This window comes from Aptenodytes forsteri, unplaced genomic scaffold (genome assembly GCF_000699145.1).
Source record: "Aptenodytes forsteri isolate BGI_AS27 unplaced genomic scaffold, ASM69914v1 Scaffold226, whole genome shotgun sequence".
In the NCBI taxonomy this organism is placed as follows: Eukaryota; Metazoa; Chordata; class Aves; order Sphenisciformes; family Spheniscidae; genus Aptenodytes; species Aptenodytes forsteri.
In genome coordinates this window covers 323,590-348,893 of record NW_008795249.1, presented here as the reverse complement: position 1 = coordinate 348,893, position 25,304 = coordinate 323,590, and the positions used below count along the sequence as shown (strand labels likewise).

The window sequence follows — 25,304 nt, the reverse complement described above, 5'->3', positions numbered from 1 at the left end:
CACAACCCAAGGTTCTGCCCTTTTTTGTTTTTTTTTTTTTTTTTTTTTTTTAATTGTCCTCCCTCGGGAATAATATCCTTGATCAGTATCTCATTCATACTGGTTCTTGAAAACTGTTCTAAAAAGGCCCTCCATCAGTGGCTACAAGCGTGTCTAAGCATAGCGCAAATGCAGTTAACCAAAAGCTGACTCTCAGATGTCTCAGACGTAAAACATAAATGCAGCTGTATAGCATGTACAAGAAGTTCTATCACATATCCAAAAAAGCCGCTTGCTATATTATTCCCCTGGGTCCCGCTTCCCAAAGCAGTATCTCTTTCCATCAGATAGCAGCAAAGATCACAACACCTCCTTATCGCAGAGCTCCCAGCTGCGTTTTCTGGTCTTTTGGGGATGCCTGGAGAGTTTTTGTACAGGGGCTGTGCTCGTGTACAGGTTAATGTGTCAAGCAGTTGTACAAACACCGTGCCACCATAGACAAGTTAATTATAAGTCAGCAGCGCTCTGCTGGAAATGAGCCTAGAGATACCTCCTCCTCTCTCTCCTGTCTGACAGCTCGCCAGGAGGATGGGGCCAACGGAAGCTTTTCCAGTTAATTAGTGTTGTACGCTAATATTGAACTATGGCTGTTTCACGCATTTCACTTTCTTTTCCTTAGTTCTCTTTTCTGCTGATGCCAAAAGCAGCGAGGCACGTATGAGTACCAGGCTATCCCTAGCGAAGTCCAGCAGGCTTAAGCAGCCTTCAGAAAAATAGCCTTCAAGTCAGAGCTCAAAGCACCTGCTGCCACACCAGATCTAAATGTTGCTTTCCTCGCCCATGGATAAAACACACTAGACTTCACCATTAGCTTGCCTTATTAAATAGTGATACGATCACAAAGCCGATTATAAATAAAATATGTTCCTGTACTGAGGTGATGTCTATGGTCCTTGGCAATCATGACTAGTAGATACAGTAACTCTTAGAGCACCAGATTTCTAGTAAAACTACTTCTCAGATGGGAAACGTGGGGGTTTTTGTCATTGTTTCCTTTATTTTGTATTTAGTATACTTTCCTTTTCTGTTTTTTAAGTATTTCCTGCAAGCGAAAACACTTTCTGATCAGAATAATGAATTTGACTTTGAAACAAAATGGAAATGTTGATAAAAATTCACCAAAGTTGCCTCACAATAAATAAAATCATCCTATGATACATATTAGGAGAGGATAAAGGATTTTTTTTGAAGCACTCGAGCACAATGTATTAGCTCTATTTCCAGATGATCTAAGAAATGCCTCACAATAAATAAAATCATCCTATGATACATATTAATGGAGGATAAAGGATTTTTTTTGAAGCACTCGAGCACAATGTATTAGCTCTATTTCCAGATGAGATCTAAGAAAACGAATCAGGCCAACCTTTTTAAAGTGTTTTCCTAAAATAGCCATTTGACATTGAGAGTTCTGATGTTGAAGAAAGCATCAATCCACTTCCCCAGTTAGGAACGTAGGAGTGGAATTTCAAATTTAATTTCAAACAAAATTAATTGTCATACAGTATAACTCCCGAAAGCTTTTTAAAAGGAATTGTTGTTATTCTCATATACTGGTGGGCAAAATGAGGCCGAGAGAAAAGCAGTGGTTTGCCACCGGCAGATCTGAGAATCAAAACCAGAGTCTGTTGTTTTCCCCAGGGCCACACTATTACCAAGCGCTCCTAGCGTGAGAGAAAAATGACATGTATCTTTTCAGCACAGTTCACTGAATTTCATACCGCGTTCCTGCTGCCGGTTGCATCTGACCGCTTGATGTTCAACAAAAACTTCTTTTTACTCTTTCCAGGTATTCATCCAGTGGTTTAAAAACTCCTCGGAATACTTCAATAAATATGCAACTGCCTTCAAGAGAGACAACCCCTTATTTTAATAACGTGGATCAGAAGGACTTGGTCGGCTATTCATCTTCAAGGGCCAACTCCGTTCCCATCATCCCGTCTGTGGGCTTGGACGAAGCCTGCATGCAAATGCAAAACGTTTCTGAAGTAACAGGCATCAAATGGTGCAAAAACTCCTATTCAGCTGAACTTGTCAATGTGAGTTCCCCAGTCAGTAATTGTCTTATAGCAGAACAACACGAAGTGAAAATATTGCTAGAAACTGTGCAGGAGCAGATTCGGATTCTGACGGACGCGAGGAGGTCGGAGGACTATGAACTGGCGAGCGTAGAAGCAGAGAGCAGCGCGAGCGAAAACACGGCCTTTCTGCCCATGAGCCCCATGGCCAAGTCAGAGCGAGAGGCACAATTTGTCTTAAAAAGCGAAACGCAAAGAGACTCGGTATTGACCAAGTGACTTTGTGTGGGGGTTGTGGGAGGGGAAACAAGAGATCTGTGCATTCGATGCTTTGCTAAACAGGAAGGGAGGAGATTAAATACAAATTATTTATATGCATTAATTTAAGAGCATCTACTTAGAAGAAACCAAATAGTCAATCGCCCTCATATCATAGTGTTTTTTAACAAAATATTTTTTTAAGGGAAAAGTTCCAGGAGGGATGGCGCGTACATCAGGTGCTTTCTAGGCAGGATTACACATACAGTTGCAGTTACAGAGCATTGTACCACGGTCCCGTTCGGCTGTCCGAAGGCTTAGGCTATGCATCTTGTTTTCAGCAAAGGCCAAGACCATTCTTAGATTCGTTTCTGGTTTCAGGGCAGCGCTGCAGTGAGCTGCTGGCCAGGGATTCAGACCCTGGGGAACAAGTCCCCTCAGCCCAGCACGGACACGGTCCCCTCTCCCCCTCTTCTCTTGGTTCCAGGTTCATACTGTGGAAACAGGCACGCAGACGTCTACTTCTGAGGTCTGGTGCCTACTGCGAATGACAATAAATCCCTAAATTGAGCCAGATGCTTAATTCTCGACCTTGCTTTAATGTGTCAGTCGGCCCGAGAAAGTCAATGGAGACATTTAGGAGCTTTGGGTTTGGCCAAGCGTGGAGTGGGATTGGGGTCTGCAGAGAAGCAGTGGTCAGGAGCCCGTGGCTGCTCCATCTTCTGAGCTTTGCCTATCAGAGCTGCCTTGGTGGAGAGTGAGGAAGACCAAGAGAAAGTGCAAAAGTGTGTATTACGACAGGTTTGGTCTTGGTTTTTGGTTTGGGTTTTTTTGAGTGGGAACATAAACTCTGTTGTTCGTTACCGACCCCTCAACATTTCTAAACTATACTTTGAAGGCATTTGTGAGCTCTCAAGGAGCACTTCTGAGTGTGTGTGTATTTTTTTAAACTTATTTTTTATTATGGGTTGTTCAGAGAAGAGTCAGGGAGATCCAATATGATCAAAATCCAGCCGATAAGTGTCCACGCTGCCCTACTTTGTTCCCACCTTCAGTTCTCCGGTCACTTTAATTAATCGTGGCTTAGGCTTGTGAACTTTAAAGCTTCGACCCTGCAGATGGCTCAGTATGGGCAGACCCACAAGCATGCACAGATCTGTTTCTAATGGGGCTATGTAAGAGCAGATGGTTTCCACCAAATGACTCCCTGCAAGGGATCAAGGCCTTAGAGAAGAAATGTCATTTCCTGGTTGCTGTATCCCAACCACATTTTAAGCATTTTTTGCATTTGCTTTTTTTTGAGGCCCTCTTCCCCCCATAAATTGTAACGCAATATGCCAATAATGCAGTGAATTGGGTTCAGTGACACAACATTACTGTTTTTATTGGTATTAAAATATCTGCTTATTCGTGGGGAAAAAGAAAATGAACTATAATAAATAATTGCTAAATAGCCTTCCCTGGTTAATGTGAGAAGATTGATTAAAAAAAAAAATTTACAGTATATACAGAATGTATTAAAATATTCCTTTGCAGCAAATTAATTGTTAGATTTATTAATGTGCCCCAGACTTTCCAGTTCACAAGTCTCAAGACTTCCCAAAATAGCACGATCGATCACGCAGTGCTGTTGTATGTTGAGTCAGAATAAAGCAATATTTTAACCTCTGTCAAGTAAATTTGGAAAAGAAACGCTGAAGGTGTATGTCATTTTTTTTTTGTTAAGGCAGGAAAAAAAATTACTATTCACAGTCTTCATTCAGCAAGTCTTATTTTGGGTTTCTTTTGCGGTTCTGCATTTTTTTTTTAAGATGATGAAATTGTCTTGTTTACAGAACTTTCTATGGCTGTAATCTTTGCTGTGTGTTTTCAATAAAAATATATTTGAGGGCAAACTATGCTTTATGCCCCAGGATGGAGCATGCCTCGTTCGGACTCCCTTCTTCAAAGACACAGAGCTTTTGTTGTAGCAGTAAGGTGCGGTCACCGTGAGGAGTGGGCTCACCCTGACGTGTTTCTGCAGTATGTTGTGGCTGGGCACAATCTCACTGCACGTGAGCTGAGCTGACGGCGGTGGGTACGGCCCCAAGCCCACACCAAACCAGCCCTCTGAAAGACGAGGTGTATTAGGCGGGGCTCAGCTTCGCATCCCTACAGTCGTGTGACTTCTCTGTCGACACCGTTTACATCCCGCCAGCTCAGGGCAAGAGCAAAGTGAGCTTGTGCCTGCCCGTAAGCCTTGTGAACATATCTGTAATATAAAAAAATGGCTACTATATAAAGCTCTGATTCAATAATTTGAGAAGTGTGGTCACAATTAATTAATTGCTCACCATTAATTTCATCAAGAGATGGTCTCTCTGGAAGAAAGTGCAGAATCCTGCCCAAATAGATGTTTCAAAATTAAATCTTTTCAATCCAGATGTAAGGCCGCCTTGCCCCCAAATCCTACCAAACTGCAAATTCACCTTTGGCAACGTATTGGAAACACACGGCAAGATTCCTGTTGAAGAAAGAACCATATCATAAGCAATGCCTTTATGGAGAGAATGTGTTCACTCAGCACCCCCGAAAGACCCAGAAAGAGGGGAGGAGCGATGTATTTAAGAGAATGAAATGTTTGACTGAATGACAGATGAAGATCTGAAATGGTGAGGGTATCTTCAGTTCATGTTAGAGATGCGATCTTGTACTCAGCAAAGGATGTGTGACTGTTATATGTTAACTGTTCTATTCAGTTTTCAGCATGTTTGAATAGAGAGACGTTAATATTAACCATATGACAGACTAGTGTATTATTTGTAAAGAGTATCGCTTCAGATCCTATTGAAACTGTCATTGTTTGCAGAGGAAAAGAAAAAGGTTTGAAAACATCAAACCAGGTAGCCTTAATGTCGTTTGTGTGTTTCTCTAACGCAACTATTTTCCTCCGTGGACCCTCCTATTTTACAGTGAATGGGACAACATTTTCTCTGAGGTCTGGCAATTAATTATGTAGAGGACACAAAAGAAAGTTGTACCGAAAGAGCCGAAATGGTAGGCCAAATTTTGCTTTAACTACTGACCCTAACGGTCCCATTGAACTCACTGGATCAGAAGGGACGCGAGTCAGTGTGCAGTGCGGTTCATTCCTAAAGTTACATCTGTTCCCAGCCTTAGAAGCAGACTGTAATCCCCCTAAAAGAGGCTCTGAACTCCAGTCGTTTAGCTGTAACATAATTAAAAATCATATCTGACCTACGAAGTTCAAGTGTAGTCTGGTGTGAAAATTCACACACGCGGCGTTACAGTCGAGTAAACTGGGAGAACAGCTAATTAAATAAATTGAACTGTCTCTGAACTGAACAGAGAAAGCCCGTGTCTCTTCAGCATAATACTGTGGAGTGGAATTATGAGAGGTGTCTATCCTGATCTTTTTTCTGTGTAGAATTTCTTCAAAACAATCCAAAATAACCCTAAAAAACACCAGTCAGAGAATGATCCCAGCATTTGAAATGGGAAATGTAGGTGAGTATGGGCACATTTCATAGCGTTAACCACTAAAAAACTCTTCAGTACATCCACGACCCAAAGCTGAAACGTTCTAATTCTTGCAGGATCATGTTTAGATCAACAAACACATCCACAAAAAAGAGCTCTTCGGAATGCTTTTGGTATCTAGCCACGCTCTCAGCTGATGTAGTCAATGCAGTAATGACAGTTTATATTAATAGAGGATCACGTCCCAGATCTCTTCTACTCGATGTCCAGCGTAGTGCCACAAAGCTCGGCAGCCTGCCACATGACGTTAGGACTTCTACGCTGATTTATGGAGCTACCTGCATTTTGCTTATGAAAATCATATCAGTGTGTGAACACCCTTGCTAGAATACGGTGCGAGGTTCGTTGGCCGAGTGATTGGTTTCTCAGGTGAATATCACCGACCAGGCTCTAACGGCAATGAATTTACCACCCTGTGGCTAATTCCAATGTTATTAATCAAAATCCTGCAGCTTTAGGTTTAAATTTTGAAAAAACAATGAGATGATGGCATGTGCTTATGACCAGGCATGTGCTAGATGTGCTCCTGAATCCAAGTGTTCCATCAGATAATACATGGCTGCTTCTCACGTTAAGTAGGGAAAAGATTTGGATTCTTCTTCCCAATTAATCCCCAGCTTCCTTTAGTCTAATTTTGGACATTACTTGAACATTTCTTACTCTTATAAGAGATTATGAAAATGAATACCAAAGAAGAACTCTTTCAGAGTCCTAGCTGCAGTAAATAAAATTAAAGCTTGAAGGAGCAGACCTGGAATAAAAACTGGTTTTGCAAATGGCATAAATATCAATTGTCTTTCAATAAAACGGAATTTCCCTATGAACTGTTTTTCACTTGGGAAAACAATGAGCTTATGTGAAGTGATTTATTATCTTGGCATGAATTTAAAATGCTCATCTTCAAGCAGATTGGGAAAAAGCAAATATTTAGAATAGATTTTTCAGCTTTTGTGATTTTTTTCATTTTATTTCAGTGGCCCGGCAGGTCAATGATCCCATCAATGATCCTATTATCTGTATTGTCTGACACAGTCTTAAAGGCCATCTCTGTCCCTTTTTGTGGTCCAGATGCTGGACTGTTAGTTTTCCTCAAAGAGAACAAGTTTTTATCTAAATGATATTAAAAAATGATTCATGGAATAATATAGTTCTTTATCTTGCTGAAAATATAAGGTGATGCCAACTTTTTTCTTTTCGTACTGCATTATTACTGTAAGTTCATAGTGAGATTATGCTCCCTTGGTTTTGATGTCTACTCACGTGAAAACAACTGCGACACCCAGTTTTCAGGTTTTAGACTTGGCTTTTCCAAATGACCGTATCAAAGAGGAGGTTTGTATTTTAAATAGCAAAGTTCATACATGAGATATAAATGAAATGGCTACAACAGCAGTAAACTTATTAATAAGGTGGGGGGAGGTTCATTTTTATTGCATAAGAATTAGTGGATTGGGCCATAGAAATTGGTGGCTTCTTGCAAGAAATATAGTCACAGAATATATTAATGGCAGTGGAAAGCCGTCGCTGCAGCCCAGAACTGGGGAAATCCGCAGTGGAGGAGGACACGGTCATCCACAGCGTACGCTGTGGAGGGTAAAAGTGCTTTCCTCTTAATAGTAAAAAAACAACCTATTCATCTATTGAAACTGCCAAAAATTTAAACTACCTGAATTTATTAATGGCCGTGTTGGTAGTATTTGAGGAAAAGAAAAGGGGCAGAGATTTCCAAATTCGTAATGCTTGTACCGTCCCTTGGAACAAAGGTAATTATGTTTTGATTCTTTATTATTAGAGCACGGTTTTCAACGGCTGCTGTAGGGACAGAGCGATCACACGACACTGGCAGCCTGCACTGATCCTTACTTTCTCGAAAAGATTTAGCAGTCTCCTTTTTGGTCAACAGTCCTGTAAACAAGGAGTGATTTCCTAGTACCCCACATGGCTATTCTTGTCAAACTTCCCAGATAAATAATGGAGTAAAAATACAGCAAGGCAACCTATAATATTTTTTTTTAATTTTTTTGCTATGAGGAACTATAATGTTTTATAGCCATAATGGAGAGGGGTTTATTGATGACTGAAGAATGTAAATAAAGTATAGGATATAATGTATATAAGTGGCATGGAAATCCTGTATTTGTACTGTACCTTTTAGTAATATATTCTCTAAGACCATCAGGAGGAGACCTACGTGCAATTTATATTTCTTTTTCCCTTAAGAGTGACCGTGGTCTGCAGCACATCACTGTAGTGCCTGGGCATCGAGGTACTCTCGTCCTTATTCCCTGCTCTTGCCTTGCAAGGCCCACTTCTGTGCTGCCTTATGCCCGCTCTGGTTTTACTGAAATCACTGAATTTGCAATGCTTCAGCGTCTTTATTCACGTCCAATTTTACCTTACCCTCAGAATCAAGAGTGTAATTTACAGCCTAACGCCTGGGACACCGGGGACGTCCGCTGAGTAAATTTAAGGCCCAAAACGTTCAAAATTTTATACGCTTACGTTTGCCTGCTTTGGGTAGACCTAACGGGAAATCTTTCCCTTGAAGAAGGATTTATGCAGCCTGTGCTGCAAGGCATTTTCCCACCGTTCCTTCGTATCTGCCGGTATCAACGTTTCCAGTCTCCGAGTGAGCCGCTCTCTTCAGGTTCTCCTGCCCAGCACTGGGAAATACTGAGAGATTTCAGACCAGAAGCCTCTGACTTCTTTCAGAGTACCAAAGACCAGAAGTCATCTGAAGTCTCCTGAGCTACAGCTTCAGATGTGACTTTCTGCCTCTTAATACTAAAATGTCTCCAAAGGTTAAGACCTCTAGCATGCATTGCATTAAATTATGTAATATAAATAATGCCAAAGTTCATAAAATTGTTATATGGCAAATATTATTGTTTTAGTGTACGTCTTGCCTTGAAGGAATATGGAACGAGAGCTCTCAGTTGGGTAAATATTTGGAAACTAAAAATACAAATAATAATACAAGAATAGAAAAGAATACAAAGAATAATTAATATTCTAAAATAGAAAGATAGTTCCGTGCTTTCTCTGAAATAAACAGGAGTAGCTGAAGGTTATCGAGATGCATCAGAGAAATGAAAGACGACTCGGTGAGGCCATTTTATAAGTCATGCCAGTAATATGTCCAAGACCTTTTTTTAAGGAGTTCAGGCTTAGGGTTGCCCTTGCTTGACAATACATTAAGATGTTGTTTCTTTCATAACGTAAAGCTCACTCCTATACAGAGCCGAGGCAAGTATCGCACACCTCAGCATGAGCAGGACAGAAATGCGCTATAGGTTTCACTTTGGCTTTCTGACTCAAGTTAAACTCATTTGCTTTAGATTATCTCTGATCTCCTCCAGGAAAGAAAAAATGAGTATCCCAAAAAAAGAAGAGAGGTATGAATACTCGAGGACTTTTTTCCCAAAATCTGCCAATTGATACTAAGGTTGGAGCCATCTGCTGAACGTGAATGTCCTAGAAATAGCTGAGATTTTGACTGTTCTTGATGGGGGAAACAGCAGCTAGCAGAGGTATTCCCACCCCCACCACCCCAGCGGGATGCACGCTGTGAACTTCTGGAGAAGAGGGTAGGGAGCTTCTCCTGGCCATGGCACAGCTTTTTCCATGGGTGAGGAGGGATGGATTTTGAGTTGTGCCAGGTCACGTCATCTGAGAAACTTGCCTTACTTTTATTTCTTTCTCAGATCTCTCTCATGTCAGTGAAACTGTGGTCATCGGCACTAGTTTGTTTTTTAAGTTAGCGATTTCCAAATTCTGGGATCCGTTAAAGTGCTGAATTTTGGAAGCAGAGACTTCTTAAAAAAAAAAAAAAAGTAAAATTTCTTCTGTGATTTTTTTAAACCATCTTTACTTGAAATGCTTGTATTATGTTAACTATTTTTTAAAAAATCAGAAGTTACAAATCTAAATTACAAATATTTACATTTACATCCCGATAACAGGGCATGGATAAGATCTGCATTTCATGTTCCTCTCCAGTTGAAGATGTCCCTGCTCATTATGGGAGGTTGGACTAGACGACCTTTAAAGGTCCCTTCCAACCCAAACCACTCTAACCATTCTCTGAGAAGCGTGTTCAAGTCAGTTCTTTTATGTATCGAATTGCCCATAAAATGCTGGAGATTTCTGTGCACGTCAATGGCAACTTTGGGATTTACATGGAAAGGTAAATAAAACTAACGTATTTGCAAAGAAAAAATGGACCATGTAAAACTTCCCGGTCAGACTCTGGTGTTGTACAAGTGGCAGCTGTTTCACTGAAAGCGCAGTTAATGTGAAGGGAATGAGGCTCCCAGGGAGGATATTTATGGTGGCTCAGCAGTTGAGCTGACCGAAATAAAACCCAGGTTCCCACCTCCGCAGCGCTAACCTATGCTCCCTTCTAAAGCTGGCCCGCCCCGAGCCCCGGGGTGTCTGCAGCTCCCCCGCTAGTGACCGTACCAAAAGGCTGGTGTCGGCACTGACTTCTGCGAAGGCTCCTCTCATTAAATCCAAATAAAATAATAAGAACTAAAAATTGGCGGGACTGATTCTCAGTTGCTGTCAGGTTATACGGAGTGCCAGCACTGGTGCTGATTTACACTGCATGAGGCTGCGGCTCATGGTTTGACCTGACCCATTAGTTCACGCCGCCTGAGCCGGAGCAATCCGAGCAGAAATCTCTCTGCCCATCAGGGTAACTTCGGAACAGCATTAAAGCAGTTTGAGTCCAACTAACCTCGTTTTTTTATACTTCATTGCATACTGTCCTTGATTATTGCAGAGGCGAAGCTGCTTCCGAAGTCTCCTTAAAGTTGTCATCGCTGATCTGTCTTTGCCAGAGTAACTGGCTGCGATCACTCAGCGCCAGTTCTGACGGTGGCTTGAGCTCCTCCAGCTCTGCAGATCAGAGCTGGGTCTTGCAGTCCAAACTCATGTGTATGTACAAGAAAACTCTCCGTACTTGTTCTGCAGCAATCGTATGCATTCAGATCTAAGCATGGATCAGCTGCCAGGCTGATCTTTCGTATTACCAATTTTACTTAACGAAACTATCTTTTAAATATAATTTTCTATGCCACTTCTCTGTATGTTGTATAGAGAAGCAGCGAAGGCAAATTCAGCCTGTCTGCATTTTCATCTCAGCTGACTATGGTAGGGTTTTTTTCCAAAGCAGCTCAGGAGACAAAGTCTTTAAAATTCTGGCCTCAGAGGAGGAATTGATACCCTGGCAGGGGAGGGTTATTCTGAGCAGGTTTTGTCCGTGTGCGTGCTTATCTAGTCTGTCTTTCTTCCTAAGAAACCTTCTTTCTTCCAAGAGCCAATGTACCTAAAAACACTTAAAACGTTAAGCAAAGTTAAGGCAAGAGATGTGCTCTGCCTTCTCTGCAGAGGGGACAGGAGCATAAGTAAGGGCTAATGACCAGAAACCTTTCCAGCTAGTTCCACTAGTATTTGCACAGACTGGTAGTGCTAAGATGACTCCGTATGGTTTGGTCACATCTATTTGCAGGCTGTGATATATATAAAGTGGTGGCCTGTTTTAAGTTGTCGGTGGTTTGTAGTATCCCAGGACGGACTTTCAGAGCGCTCAGGACAGCATTTACCACTGTCCTTAACCTCCATCTCAGTTTCATTTGACTAACGGGCATTTCGGTTACATCGGTGGCAGTGACACCCCATTGCCGGCGGTGCGGGTGTCACACCAAGCCCCGCATGGCTTTCTGGCAAGCAGGGCAAACCAGTCCTTCCTTCAGCCTTGCAGGCAGCGCTCCGGGCTGTGAGGGAGCGTCCTGCGGGCTCGGCCCCTTCGTCAGGCGAGGAATCGACAGCGGGTTTCGCAGTAGGGGAGGTCTCCTAAGCTAAAAATGAAAAACTCTCCGAGGACTGAGATAAAAGGGTGACTTGGAAAAGAGCTACAAATGGCAGTCCTTTAAAAAAAAGGCTCCTCTGTAACCCTGTGTAGATGGGCAACGAAGCTGTGATTTTAATTTCAGTTTCTCCAGTAAGTAGCAGAGTAGTTTTGCATTCACATTAATTCCAAGCTGTCTCTAGGTGGCTTCAGAGAACAATGAGAACACAGCACTGTGCAAACGCCCGTGCTCTAGGAAGGTACTACAGCTCACGGGCAACTCTCCGTCCTTGTGGGCAGGATCCGGGTGGCAGCACTTTGCCTGTCTTTAGTTAGCTGAGAGAAGACCAGGCAGTGCCCTGCGCTGCTCCTCACTCGCTACAGCTGGAGCCGCAACCCGGAGCAAATTCCCGTACTCAAAGCACTTAAAAATGGAGCGAAGGTGATGGAAACGTGGTTTGTTCACTGTGAATATCCAGCTGGGATAGCTGGGATAACTGCAAGGGAAGAATTGCCTTTGCAAATCACGTGCCTGATTCATTGGTTAAATAGGTTTTCAGTCCTCGCTGTTTAGGCAACAAGGACATTAAGATGTCCAAAAGTAAAAGTGGAATGATTGGTTCCCAGAACTAGTCTTAATGGTCACAAATCCAGTATTTCAGACTTTTTGCTGAGCACTAAGCAAGTAGAGTCAATCAGGCTTCATTTAAATAGGTGAACTTTTATTGTAGAGTTATACCTGATTTCATGCTTTCCTTTATTGATCGCTAGATCTTTCCCATATCACATAAAATTATGTTTACCTTAAAACTGAGCTGTAGATATATCTCATGGTGCGTGAAACAGCACCTAATGTGGACATGAAGTCTGAGCGTTCTCAATGCGTAGGGCGAGCCTTGTGAAACCTTCTTTTTAGCAGCTGAAAGTCTTGAACCATTCACTGAAATAAGGCAACTAAAATATCAACAAAATTTATTCTGCTGTCAATAAAGTCACTGATAAACACTAGAGTTGGATTTGGGGCTTCCGAATAATATATACATATGTAACACTACATACACAAACTTTTTTTAGAACACAGAAATGAATGCTCCAACTTAACGTTTATTCATCTAAATAGCTGGAGAGAATATCCACTTAACCACATAGCCTAAACACATTGAAGAAGGAGAAAAAAGGTGTTTGTTTTTTCACCGGTAAAAACAGAAATAAAAAAAAAAAAAGAAAAATAATCACAGTGCCTTCACCGGTAAAAACAGAAATAAAAAAAAAAAGAAAACTAATCACAGTGCCTATGACAAAGATTGTGCTTCAAGGAGTGTGCAATGTGTACGACGAATGCATTAACTGCAAACGGAAGCCGGTTTTAGACTGAGTGTGGTTGAAAGGAAATAACCTTAGAAAAACTGTCACGCAGCATCCCAGAAAATGTTTTGGTTTGGTATGTTTGGCCTCCGTTTTTGTGGAGCTGTACATTCCTGTCCATGGTTTTAAAGGATAAAAAACCCCCTGATTTCAGAATCAATCTGTATTTTGACTCGTTTTTATACTCCCAACACCCAGATTGGTTTACCATATGCGTAAGCGAAGCTGAACAGTATCATTTCTCTACTTAGTGTCACAAATGAGTTTTATTGTGTGTTACTGAATTCAGTCCTTTTTCCTTACCGAAGTGGTGTGCTCCCGCTAGCGCCCGTGATCTCTCTCTTAAAGCAGAGGTTTCATTTGTTAGCAAAGCCACAAAGAGGGACGAGACTTACCTGTCTGAGGACCAAAGCTTTCTTCGTTCAGCCTCGCTGGTGCGAGGATCGGCTGGGGTTAGCTGGAGTTTGAGACAAGAAGGCTCAGGGGTCTCTGGCGTCTCGGCACATGCAGCGGCACCTGCCTGGAAAGTCCAGGTCTTCTGCTGCTGAAGTCAATCCTTCCAGTCTTGCCTGCAAGCCTCTCGGTTTTAGGCTAAATGAACCAGGCAGAAAGGCTGATCTGTCCAAAATAACGCATTTGCAGGGAGGATCAACCGTGAAGAGAGGAGAGGCGGCAATATCTCTAATTCTGGAGTCCCAGCAAACAGAAGCACAAGTTCTTCGCAAAATGACTTCCCACCTGAACACAGTGAAACAGATCTAGGTGTCCCAGCAGCGTCCGTGGGGACGGGGTGAAATTTGTGTCACCCACCCACGTCTGGCCCAGGGCACGGTGCTGGCGTGGTGGCACCTCCCAGGGCCCCCCAGCTGGGGCAGCCACGGGGGACACAGTGCCCACCCCTCCTCGCGGCCCCCGGCGCCTTGCGTGGATGTCCCTGTGCTCAGGGTCATGTTTTCACGCGCTTCCCCAGCAGTTTGTGCTGAACTGCTCCATGCTGAGCTTATTCATCATCCAAACCCCAAAGAGACTTTCTGCTCGAGTGCCTCCAAAACCGCCTCTCTTCTTGATGCCAGGCAGCCCCCGGGCGAAGCCTTGAGTCGCTGCGGCTCCCTGCCACCGCCGGCCCCGCTTGCAGTGTGCTGAGCTCCCTAAATCTCAGCCGAGGCCCAGCCCACTCCCAGGCAAGGGGAGGAGGGTGCAGGGCTGGGGGCCGGGAGGGCAGCAGGCACCCCCCGGCTCCGCTCTGCCTCGGTCAGGCTCTCCCAGCTCCCCCTGCATCGCTCCTGGCCACCGCCCAGCAGATCCCCGCTTTCCTGGCTAACACTTGGGCTTTTTCTTTTTTCTTTCGTGTAGCACAGAATACCTGTCTGAATCCGTCACGTGGCTTCTGCTAATGCATGTTTTTTGCTTGAAATCTGCCTTACTTTAATGGTGTTAGTCCAAGTCCTTTTGAACACACTGGCTTTACAGAACAGCAGAAAAATGTTTTACTTTCAAAGCTGCTCTTCTGGGCACCTCATCCCCCGGGCGCAGGCGCCCGGATGAGTTCGATGCTGAAACCTGCTGCTCTAATAAGAAGGTTTTTCCTTTTGCCCAAGGCTAAGAAGAGGTTTGGGTGGGAGTATAACGCTGCCCCAGGTAAGGCTCCCACCCACAGGCAACCCACACACCTGCATGAAGCTGTTCACCTGGTTTGCAGTCACAGCTGCCATCACTAAGGACACCCTTTACCTCCCCACCAGTGGCAGCACGTTTGGGTCTCTCCCCCTCGTGTGCCTGTGCCAGATGGGCTCTGTCCTGCTGAGAAGAGGTGCGGCTCTGGCAGGAGGTTTGCTTCCTAAATGTGCCATTTCTGAGAAAATGTTTGTCTTAGGAAATACTTTTTTGTCGTTGTTTTTCTTTTTATTTTGGTTTTTTCCTTTTCCCTTTGGTTTGTGCTGGATATTTTCTGTAGTAGTTATTTATTCTATGGGATAGTAACTGAGTTTATTAGACTGAGCGGGCATTAAGGTATTAGAGTACAATAGTCTTACAGCTTTATCTTAGTTTTTGCTCCATTCAGAGCTATGGTCGATTGTTTTGAAAATGTACTTCCGTGGTAAGAGAGTTTCTCCTTTTTTTTCCCCTTCACCCAAGGGTATATTGCAAGTTTCTTGTCTGCTGCTTTCCAGAATGGAAAAATCTGAAGCTTATTTAGAGCGTGGTTTACGCCACGGTGGGCACTGCATGCTCTCCAACCATCCAATAAAACAGCCTACGTGCTGAGGAGCTATGCTAACTTCCGCGGGTGCAACTTAAAAGGTAACAAATAAGAATATAATGAGAGTGGCTCATAAAATTCCTGTTAAGAGTCATGTTTGATACTTGCTTAAAATTTCACGTGCTTATGGAATGCCATTTGCGAATGTTAAAGACACGTTAATTATGACTGCTTTCCGAAGCAAGGCTACAGCATCTATTACACAGCTTCAGAAATTCCCCGTGACAATCTGCATCCTGATAATTCAGACCACTTTGCTTAGGCAGTCATCTGCAGAGCCAAAACTTTCCTCAAACCATTTTAAATACTTTAATTCGTACTCTTCACAGGTCCATAGCAAGCTGTTAAAAATGTTAACAAGTACCTCTCAAGCTATATTTAAAGCTGTATCTATTGCTAACGGCAAGCACTGCCGTTACTTCCCAGCAAAACGCTTATAGCAATATCACTGGTACTATGCAAAATAAGAGCGTGTCTTATTGTAAGCATCTTTTTTGCTAGGACGTGGTGAACGTAGGCAGATCACAGTGAAGTGCTTAGTTCCTTGCAAAATGTCTCCACTCTAGCGCAGCTGAAGAAGCAAAGATAATCGTGAAGCTATTTTGTTTCAGGAGTAGTGCCCCTCCATAAAATGGTTTGTTACTAATTTAATACTACTTAAAATACTTGATGCTTTCTCACCTTGAGTAGAAGAGCTTGTTTCTCTTATTCTCCCTCAGTACAGTGAGATATGAAATTATAGGTGGGCAGGCAGCAAAAGAGCAACCACTCAAAATTCTGATTTTACTCTCTTCTGGTGAGTTTGTAGGTGGGTTTTTTTGTTTTAATTTTGTTATTCATAAGCATTGTTCCAATAGGATTTGCCCAGATGCAAGGAAGAGGCTGAAATTTTGGGAGGCTCTGGCTGTTTGCAGCAGAGGAATTGGAGGAAGCCGAAGCCTGGGGGAAGGGTGGGTCTCACCTAAGCTCAAGACAGATTTTGGGAGAGCTGTGTGCCATGTAGTAATGAGGATTTGGAGAGCAAACTCTCTGTGAACCTCCTCCACATTCAGATGGATATAAGCCAGCCAGATCCAGGGCAGTAAAGGGGAGCTACTTTGCAAAACTAGGTGGGGGAATCTACTCTGAAAATAGGACTCCTTGTTTTTCTTGGCAATTTTCTACCAGAAAGAGGTGGCTAGAAATACAAATTTTTGCTCAGCATGGTCACATGAGAGCAAAACCAGAGAGGGATTTGCAGGCCAAGCCTGTGATGTTTGGTGCCTGGGTGTTCTTGACCCACAGCTGTACCTCCTAACTCACAGGCTGACAAATGGCCTGAGCTAGGTGTGGTGGATGAAGTAGATTGACTAACCCCTTATAAAGGTGATGTTTTCCACCAGAGCTGATTTTCTTTTTAAGGAATCAAAGTGGCTAGAGAGAAAAAAACACTATTATTGCTAGGAAAAAAGAAAGTTGTTCAGTTTGAGAGACGTGTTCAGTTATCTCCTCTACTTTTTCTCCTGAAGTCAGGCCAGAGAAAGTTACAGGGATTTAATTTTAGGGGTTAACTTAAGGAAAACAACTTTTTAAAAACTTGTTTCCTGTAGCCTGGGACGGTAGACAGCCAACCGATTCCACAGTCAGATTGAGTACTGCAAGCATTACGTATGCCTGACTTGCTCCACTCCAACACCTCTCATTTGTAACGGTCTCTTCCTACTATTTCTCTTTTCATTCAGAAAATTCTCCAATGCAGTGGACTCGGGATGGTGGGAATGGCGGGAATGCGGCTTCTCTCCTACAGCTATTGCCAATCCCTGCGCTGCAGTATCTCCCCTGCTTTCTTTTTGGCATCTTATGTAAAGTCTCCAGTTGTCCTTCTCAGGGTTTCTCCTATGGTATCTCATGCTCTAGTTCTTTTCCTGTGTCATGCTTGATAGTTTGCTGCTATTCTTCTAATAATAGTGCTGCTATTCTAGGCTGTGATTTATACCAGGGATAACAGATGTGACAGCTATTCAGGACTTTCTTAAAAAAAAAAAATATCATCTGGTTTTGGCCAAGTCTCCAGGAAATCTGGAAAGCCTGAGGCTGGTCCTGATAGCCAGAAAGCTGCACTGGGTGGAGGTATCTGTGCAGGGGTGGCAGAAGCTTCTGAGGACCTTCCTGGGAGATGCTGGGGTACGGGGACTCACCTGCTGGGATCACTTGTGAACTCACTGCTGAGCCAACGCTATTCCAAGAGCTGATGATGTAGCAGTGGTTTGGTAGGGAAGAGTTTTAGGGCAAACTGCAGTTTACGGACGTCAGTTGTCCTCTTTATGACCAGCAGCATAAGGAACACGTGAAGCCAATGTAGGGCAGAACACAAGATGGAGGTGGGTGGGAGCAGGGAGATGCAGGTGTCTGACAAGCCCTGCAGCTAGCAGGGGAATGGGGGGAAGGGGAGATCTCGCCTTTCCCTCTGAGCTGTGCTTGATCCGTGAGCTTTCCGGAGCGCTGCAGAGATCAGCTGCTTTTTGGTTGCTACTCTTCGTTAACAGTCTGTATTTTACCATTGGGTGTAACAGCTTCTCGACCCAACCTCCACAGGGTATGCCTTGCTCTGGGAGTTTTCTCAGTTTGAACTGAGCAGTGTTTATAGATTTATTGGTGATAACTTTTACTGTAAATGCAGACCAGCAAGATATAGAGATGTAACTTTTAATTTCAGATCAAATTTTATTTCGGATCAACCTTTTATTCCTATCTAGTTAATTGAGCCAATATAGATTAAATTCTCTAACATACAGCTTTTCCTCTCCATGAATTAAATGGATTAATCTTTCTTAGAAAGCTATCGCTAATTATATTACTGTACTGGGCTATTAATTCCTTTCCTCAAGAAGTTACTATTTTTAAATGGCTACAATAGCCTGAAGTAAATTACAACCCCGGTATTACTTGAAACCCTTCTGTTTAGCACTCTTCTGCTGAAATTTACTGCTTCCACTAATGTCTTACAAATACTGGGAAAGAATAACAGTGCATAGAGGGGAATTTCAATAAGCGCTATCAGAGCGGTAGCTGAAGACATCCTAATGTGCTAGTGTTCCTTTTTTCCCCCTACGTAATCACGCTGGGGTAGGCACATGCCTATTTGCGAAGAAGAGGAAGAAAGGGTTCACTATTAGTATGTGTTAGGTTTCTTTTAGATGCTAGGAATCATAAGCCATTTACTTTATCTGGTTGATGATGGAAAAATAAGATGACGACTTCATTTTTGAAGTCGGTGAGATTGCCCAGAGTCCAAAATTCACAATGCCAAAGGCTGAATTTCTCTTGTTTGTATTATTAAAAATGTAAAATGTTGGGCTGCTCTTGCGTGCAAGAAGCAGTGCTAGTGAAGGATGGAAACTACAGAAGTGCTCGCCGATTGTCTAATACCTTGTCTCGCTGCTTAGGTGGGCGAAGCCTACCTCATCCCATGTATGACAGAGTAAATGGGGAAGAGCTGAAAAGGGGGTTGTCACCTGAGAGGAAAACTTCTCACCAGAGTTTCATGAAAGTTATGTCATGAAGCTAAACAGGAATGAATTTCATGATTTATGAATTAAATATCACTGTAATCAAGAAGATGTCTTAAGTAGCCAGTTTAATCATTGTCATCAACTTCATCAGGGTGATTGAAACCATCATTACGTTAGCAGCTGATTATCAAGAGCTGGATGTGGTCTTCCCGCTAATGCTGGAGCTGCTCATTAGAAAGGTGTCAGAGGTCCCTGACAGTATCTCTGCATAATCTGCCCTGGTGCTTTTGCTATATTTTGCTAGAGAGTGCGTGGATTTTTCCTTAGATTAAGTTTCTCTCAGTGTAACTAAAATTAATTACTATTTTATATTACAAATACCTAAGTATTTATGCATAAAGCTTGTTGATAAAAGCAGAGAGTGCAGAAGTCTGATTGCTTCTTAGGCTTTATAACCAGGGCCAAACAAATCACTAACTATTTAAACACAGTTCAAAAAAAATCCAAAAGAAAGGATTGGAGTTTCTGGAGGAGAACAAACAAACAAAAAAATTGCATCTAAGCAAAGCAAAATCTGAAAGCAATGTATGCTGGAGTGGACAGGCGGTTGATGCGGTCTGACAGTAAAACAACGTTGGCCAAGGCCAACAAAATGACAGTCAGTTTGGAAGTTATGAGGTTCCCCGTCTGGAATAAGAAGATAAATTGATTTGAAATATGATTCATGTGTAGCACACCCCTGGGGTATTTGGGGCAGATAAAGGAAAATAAGAATTTTCCTGTTAAGTAATTTAGAATAGGCCATGTAAGATAGAAGCAGCAGCAAAGCCTTAAGAAGGTTTCAGGAGCATAAAAATGAGTTCGAGAAGCAACTAAACCAACTATAAACTATACAGCAAGTTACTTGTAGAGGTGATGAATCCAGCCAGCCAGAGACCTTGGGGAGTGGGGCTTTCTGTTGAACTGAAGGTAAGTTATGCCTGGTTAGGAAAGCAGTCCTCTTGCTCTGGTTTTCAGATTTATTTTTCTTTTTAATAAAAGTGAAAGTCCTGGGAGTCTTATTTTGGTTATTTAACTTCACGGTGCTAACAAAGAATTGGGAAGTTGATCGAAGACACAGGTACTAGAGTCATATTGGTAATCTTGAAAGAATTCATCTCAAATTAGTCAAATAATCCAGATTTTGCATTGGATTCTTGTTAGGGGTTAGCGGTTGGCCTGACAAGATTATAACAAAACCTGACCAAAAATTCTCATGAAATACTTCCCAGCACACAGAGGAAAATTGAGCAGCTCTCAGCAGAATGTGAGAGAGACTTGAAGATTTGTAATCCAAGCGTGGTGATTTCTGGCACAAACTGGTGATACACCTCATCTGTGTTCAGACGGAGATTGGGGAAAGGAAGCCAAGGATGTTTTTGTCGTTTTGTAGTAACCGCCATGGAAAAGGCAATCATTCCCAGCAGCAGCCCTCCCGAAGAAGCAGCAAATACAAGCAACGAGGAGGGCCCCTAGCAATGCACAAAACAGTGCACAGGGGGATGCAGAATTTCAATTGGATTTCAGAATGTATGGAAAAACATGAGTTTGAAACTAAATAAAACCTTTATGGTTTACAAACTGAGCTTAATGACATGTGGGAGTGAGGAAGAAGTGACATGGAAAGGAGAACAATGAATGTGGGGAAAGCAAGGATAAAGGAGTTAGAAGGGTTCTTGGACAGGGGAACAAGAAATTGGTTCCCCTACCTGTATTGAAAAATCATGTTCTTGTCATCTTGAAACATGTGGGAGACCGCTTGAGACCAAGTGACACGTACTGATTTAACAGCCATAATCTCTTCCCGTTTTGGGATAGGAATACTCCCGTCAGTCCTGTTCAGCTTTTTATGATGGACACTTCCCCAGTTGCAATGGCTTCGTCCCAGTACCGACTCTTCCAGGGCTTTCCTGGCTCCTTGGTTCAGTGAACCCTGGGGTGCCATATGTATTGCCTGCTGAGGTCTTGAGTACCTGTTTTCATTATTAGCGGGGTATTTCTCAGAGTATTGGATTCTCCAGAGCCACACAAGTGGCTTTCCAGCTGTTAAACTATTTCATGGGACTGAGTAGAGCTCCTCCAAACCAAAGCAGTATGCTGTGCCATCACAGGGTAGATGGAGATGATATTTTTGAGCCTGAAGTTGACAGAGGAGATTTCATCAGGCTTCCTGCACTGGCACAGGTATCCTTCTTTGGTGCACGGAGAGTCGTGCTGTCACTCCACCTTTCCGCCCTCCTGAGCGAGCCGATGCCGCCAGCACCCCTCCGAGGCTGTGCTGCGTGCATGCTGTAGGTTGGTCCTAGCCTGACCCTGCCGTTACAGCAGCTGGTGCTGCTGCAGCAGAGCTGCCCTTGATTCGGGCTAATGTGAATCGGGTTTGTTATTGCTCAAACATGGAGGAGAGTTTGAACCAAATTTTCATTTTATTCTTTGGGCTATAATCTTTAGCATCAAAGGACTGTTCCTGCTGTGGCTGCTGTTTCAAAACACATACTGAGATTTTATTTCTGTTACTCCTTATTAGTGACAGTCTTTCTCGTGCCTACCTTTGTTTCCTACCCTGCAGGTGGGCTTTAACAAACACTCCCCCCCGCTTTCCACTGGGGTGTTGCTCTCCATGTTGCCTAGAAGGACAATTTGGTACAATTAACGGGCTTTTTATGGTAGTACCATTGTTTTGAGAGAGTGTTTTGGAGTGTCTGTGTGTGCTTGGCAATTGCTGAAGCCAAGCACCAGCACCTGTGACTTTCCGGAGAGAGGAGAAATGAGCTGCAGACAGACGGACTGTGCTGGGGAGCAGCAGCCAGGCTTGGCAAACCCCAGTGGCTGGCTACGCTGAGGCCACGGCTGCTTCAGTATCCTAAAATGAGGAGTCCAGGTTTCTGTTCCCGTGCAGGAGGACAATCAAACCTTCTACACGTAGCAAATAACCATGGCAGCACACTGCAGGAGCGCCAAAAGCAGCAACAAAACACATCTGATGACTCCCGGTGGCTTGTCAGGGGTAAATAACCCTGCATGTGTGTTGACAGCAGATCCCAGCTCTGATGGTGAGAGCTGTGCCATCACCCACGCTGGTCCCTGTTTGTTTGGCCAGAGGCTGAACGTGGGGGTTGTCCTAGACCACGTGGATGGGAACCAGTACCCTCTGCTAAAACAGTGACAGGGAGGGACTTTACCATAGGGCAAGCGAGTTTGCAGCTCTTAATTCTCTGTCAGTTAATACTATTGCAGTGCATTCACCAAATTAGTGGTCATGGGCAGCATTGAGAGGGACAAGTACAGGGCAGGGCAGCCAGATTGCTGAAGTACGACATACAGCTTTCTGAGTCAAAGGAGAGCATGGTTATGCTGTTGTGTCTGTACCTGAAGAAAGAATTCAGTTGTTGCTGTAATGAAAAATGCTACTTTAACATTTCTGCTTCTGCCTTGTTCATACTTTTCCAACACAGTTCCTTCTAGATTTCTTTATTACTACTATCTGTTTTAGTTGATCTAATTTTGTGGTCAAAATGAGCAGATGGAGAGGGACGTGCTATTCCCTAGCATGTTCTAAACTACATCAGCCCAGTGAGTTTAAGCATCGGCACAAATAGCTGAAGCTAGAATCATAAACAATTGTTGTATCTAACACAAATGATGCGTCTCAGCCCGCTAATGGCGCAGGCATATATTAACCTCCCACCAACATGGCAGAATTTCAGAAAGTTCATGCGTATGCTGTCTTGTTGACCCGCTTAAAGAATAGGAGTATTTACTTTTATAGGTTGCTGTGAAAAGAGATGGTGCATTTGTAACAGGAGCATTTTTGTAGAAGACGTTAAAATTGCTGAAACCTTTGAAAGCAAATCTACCGTTAACTATAATCAAAAAAAATTCTTGGCAGGGGGATTAGGAGTCCCAAAGACACATAAACAGCATTATGCTAAATTAAACTAGAGTTGTTTAATTAAGGACTGCTAAGATGCAAAAGGCTATGAAATGATCTGATTTTGGTCACTTTTAGCAACTTCCATCTTAGATGTGTAAATACCTGTTAAATAAGTAATCCCTTTTTTTTCTAGGGTTAAGGCAAGAAATCTATCCAGGGGTTTCGGGAAATGGGGCTGAGAGGGACATCAAGAAGCCAAAGTAACATCAACTCTTCCATCCCTTTTGATGGGTGCCTGTCTAACCTTTCTTCAGAGCGTGTGTAACTTCCCTGGGCAACCTCTTCCATCTATTTAAAATTTGAATCCTGTATTGCCTTTGCTGGAAGTGAAGACAATTACTTAATTTGGCTTCGTCTTTGACATGCAGAGTAGATTGCCCTTTCCCACTTTGTCTGTAGCTCTGTGAGTATTTGAAGACTGTTACAAATCCCTCCAGCCTGGGTGGTGATGTTTCCCCAGAGGTGGTGTTCTGGAGCTATCTCACCTCTTGACTCCCCTCCATCAAGGAAGACTTCAGCCAGGGCCTCCCTCAGTTTTGACAATGAAAACTTGATAATTAGCGAGCGCAGAGTCTTTTGCCGTTGATTCAGCCTCCGTGTCGTAGTGGTCTCGTTTAGCCCATGTTTCCTCTCTGCTTTATCAGAGGGTACCAAAAGGTTTTTCGTAACCAGGATACGACCTCTCCTGGGGCTTACCTACGCGGTCCTCTCCTCTCAGGGAAGGAAATCAGGCTGCTTCGGTACAGTTTGTATTTGACAAACCCATGTTTGCTGTTAGTACCTGCAGACCCTTGCAAAACTTCCCACAAATAGTTTATTCTTTTTGGTATCCTTTACGAAATTAGATTTGCTGGTTAGCCTAGGCCTCCTCTTTCCTCCCATCCTCGCCTCTTTCTCAGGGGCACTGTGCTTGATCTTTTTCAGTATTTCCAGACCATACGTGAGCTCTTAAAGGTAATATTTAACAGTTTGGAGAGTAGAAACTGGCTGAATACGTGTCTAAGACAAATTCCGTGAAGCCCAAGGAAAGTATTTGCAAAGGCAGGAATACAGAAACTAATGTGCCAAATAGTGGCACGTATCAAGGGCCACGACATGCAGCGACACACGAGTCCGTGGCAGCCACTAGGGAGATGCTGCAGATAAAATGGAGGCTGTCTGCCTTGCAAAAGGTCACCCCTGTATGTGCTAATGAACCGTATAGCTTTATTTTCCTTTCAGAGGAAAGGACATAAAGCAGTTCTCTGGCCGGCAGATCGGAGCCGGTGCCCTGGCAGGTGTGAGGGGTCTATTACAGGTCAGCACTGACGGTGCTCCCCACCCCCTGACTGTGCCTTGGGGAGCTCACCCTGCCGGGGGGGACGACGACGACGACACACGCTTCTGCTGCCTGACTTGCACCAGACTTTGAGGCTCACGTGCTCTCTGGCGTAACCACACAAACTCCGGCAGTGTTGTAAGCGACACACAGCTTGTTTTTCGGAGGATGATTTAAAGTACGGGTTTTGTGGACTGCAAAGAACAGATGCACTAAGCCGTAGTGATATTCCATGTGTATTTTAAAAGCATTTTTCCATGGATACCAAATAAAAGTTATTCCAAATTAATTAATGTACTTGGAATTCATATTTTTCATATCCCCTGTGGAAGTTCCAGTTCAGAAATGAATGTAGTTTTACTTCACTTTTTAATATGGCTACTGCTCTTCAGCTAGTTCAAGGTAATCAATTTATTAGAAATTTTAAATGTTTAAATAAGGATTAATGACTAAACGTGAGCCTGAGCAGCATCTCCCACAGACTTTTCACAGTCACAGTATGACAAAATGAAGTTCCAAGAAATACATTTTTGTGTCCCGGGATATCTGATGTGTAGTACATACTAAAACCAGGCAGAGTAAATGTGAAATCAAGGTTTCTTACACTAAAGCAGCTTTAGGGAAAGTTAGGAATAACAACAAGACGACTCATAGTTGTGTGTTTTCTAAGCATTTTCATGGCTCACCAGTGATGTGTCACGCATTGGAGATATTACTCTATCATATCTATACTTCCCTATGGAGACTGGAAGTTGGGAAGGAACAACTGTTCACATCACGGTCGTAGCTTGAAAGGAAATGAATATGATTGTCTCCTTTGCTTCAGTCAGTGGGAAACCACCGAGTCATGCTGCTGAAGAATAATCTTATCTGTCCAGTTAATGATCAAAACAATAAAGAAAAAGCTGTTGTGTCCGGTCGACGTAAATTCTTCTGGAAACCAGGACAAACTTTGGGTTACTTATCCTAACTGAAATCAAAGTTTCCAGTTTATCCTTCAGTAGTTAATAGAAAGTTAGGTGGTGCCAATGAGCTGCTTAATCAGACTTTTACGAATCACCCACCAGTCACTACCCAGGGAACAGAGCCCCTCCATGGCCTGAAAAGAGTTGACTGACTTTTTCAAAGCATATGCGTATTGTAGCACCAAGGATGCTTTTTCCATCGGATGTGCTTTTAGCATCCTCTTTT

General features: G+C 43.1%; 1 protein-coding gene across 1 annotated transcript in view; it reads left to right on the top strand.

Moving 5' to 3' along the window:
- Nucleotides 1–2,336, top strand: part of NRG3 (neuregulin 3) — a 255,574-nt gene extending 253,238 nt beyond the window's left edge. Inside the window, exon 11 of the mRNA XM_009278818.1 lies at nt 1,829–2,336. Within this exon, the coding sequence (XP_009277093.1) occupies nt 1,829–2,336 (508 nt within the window). The remainder of the gene's footprint in view (nt 1–1,828) is intronic.
- Nucleotides 2,337–25,304: the final 22,968 nt, after the last annotated feature.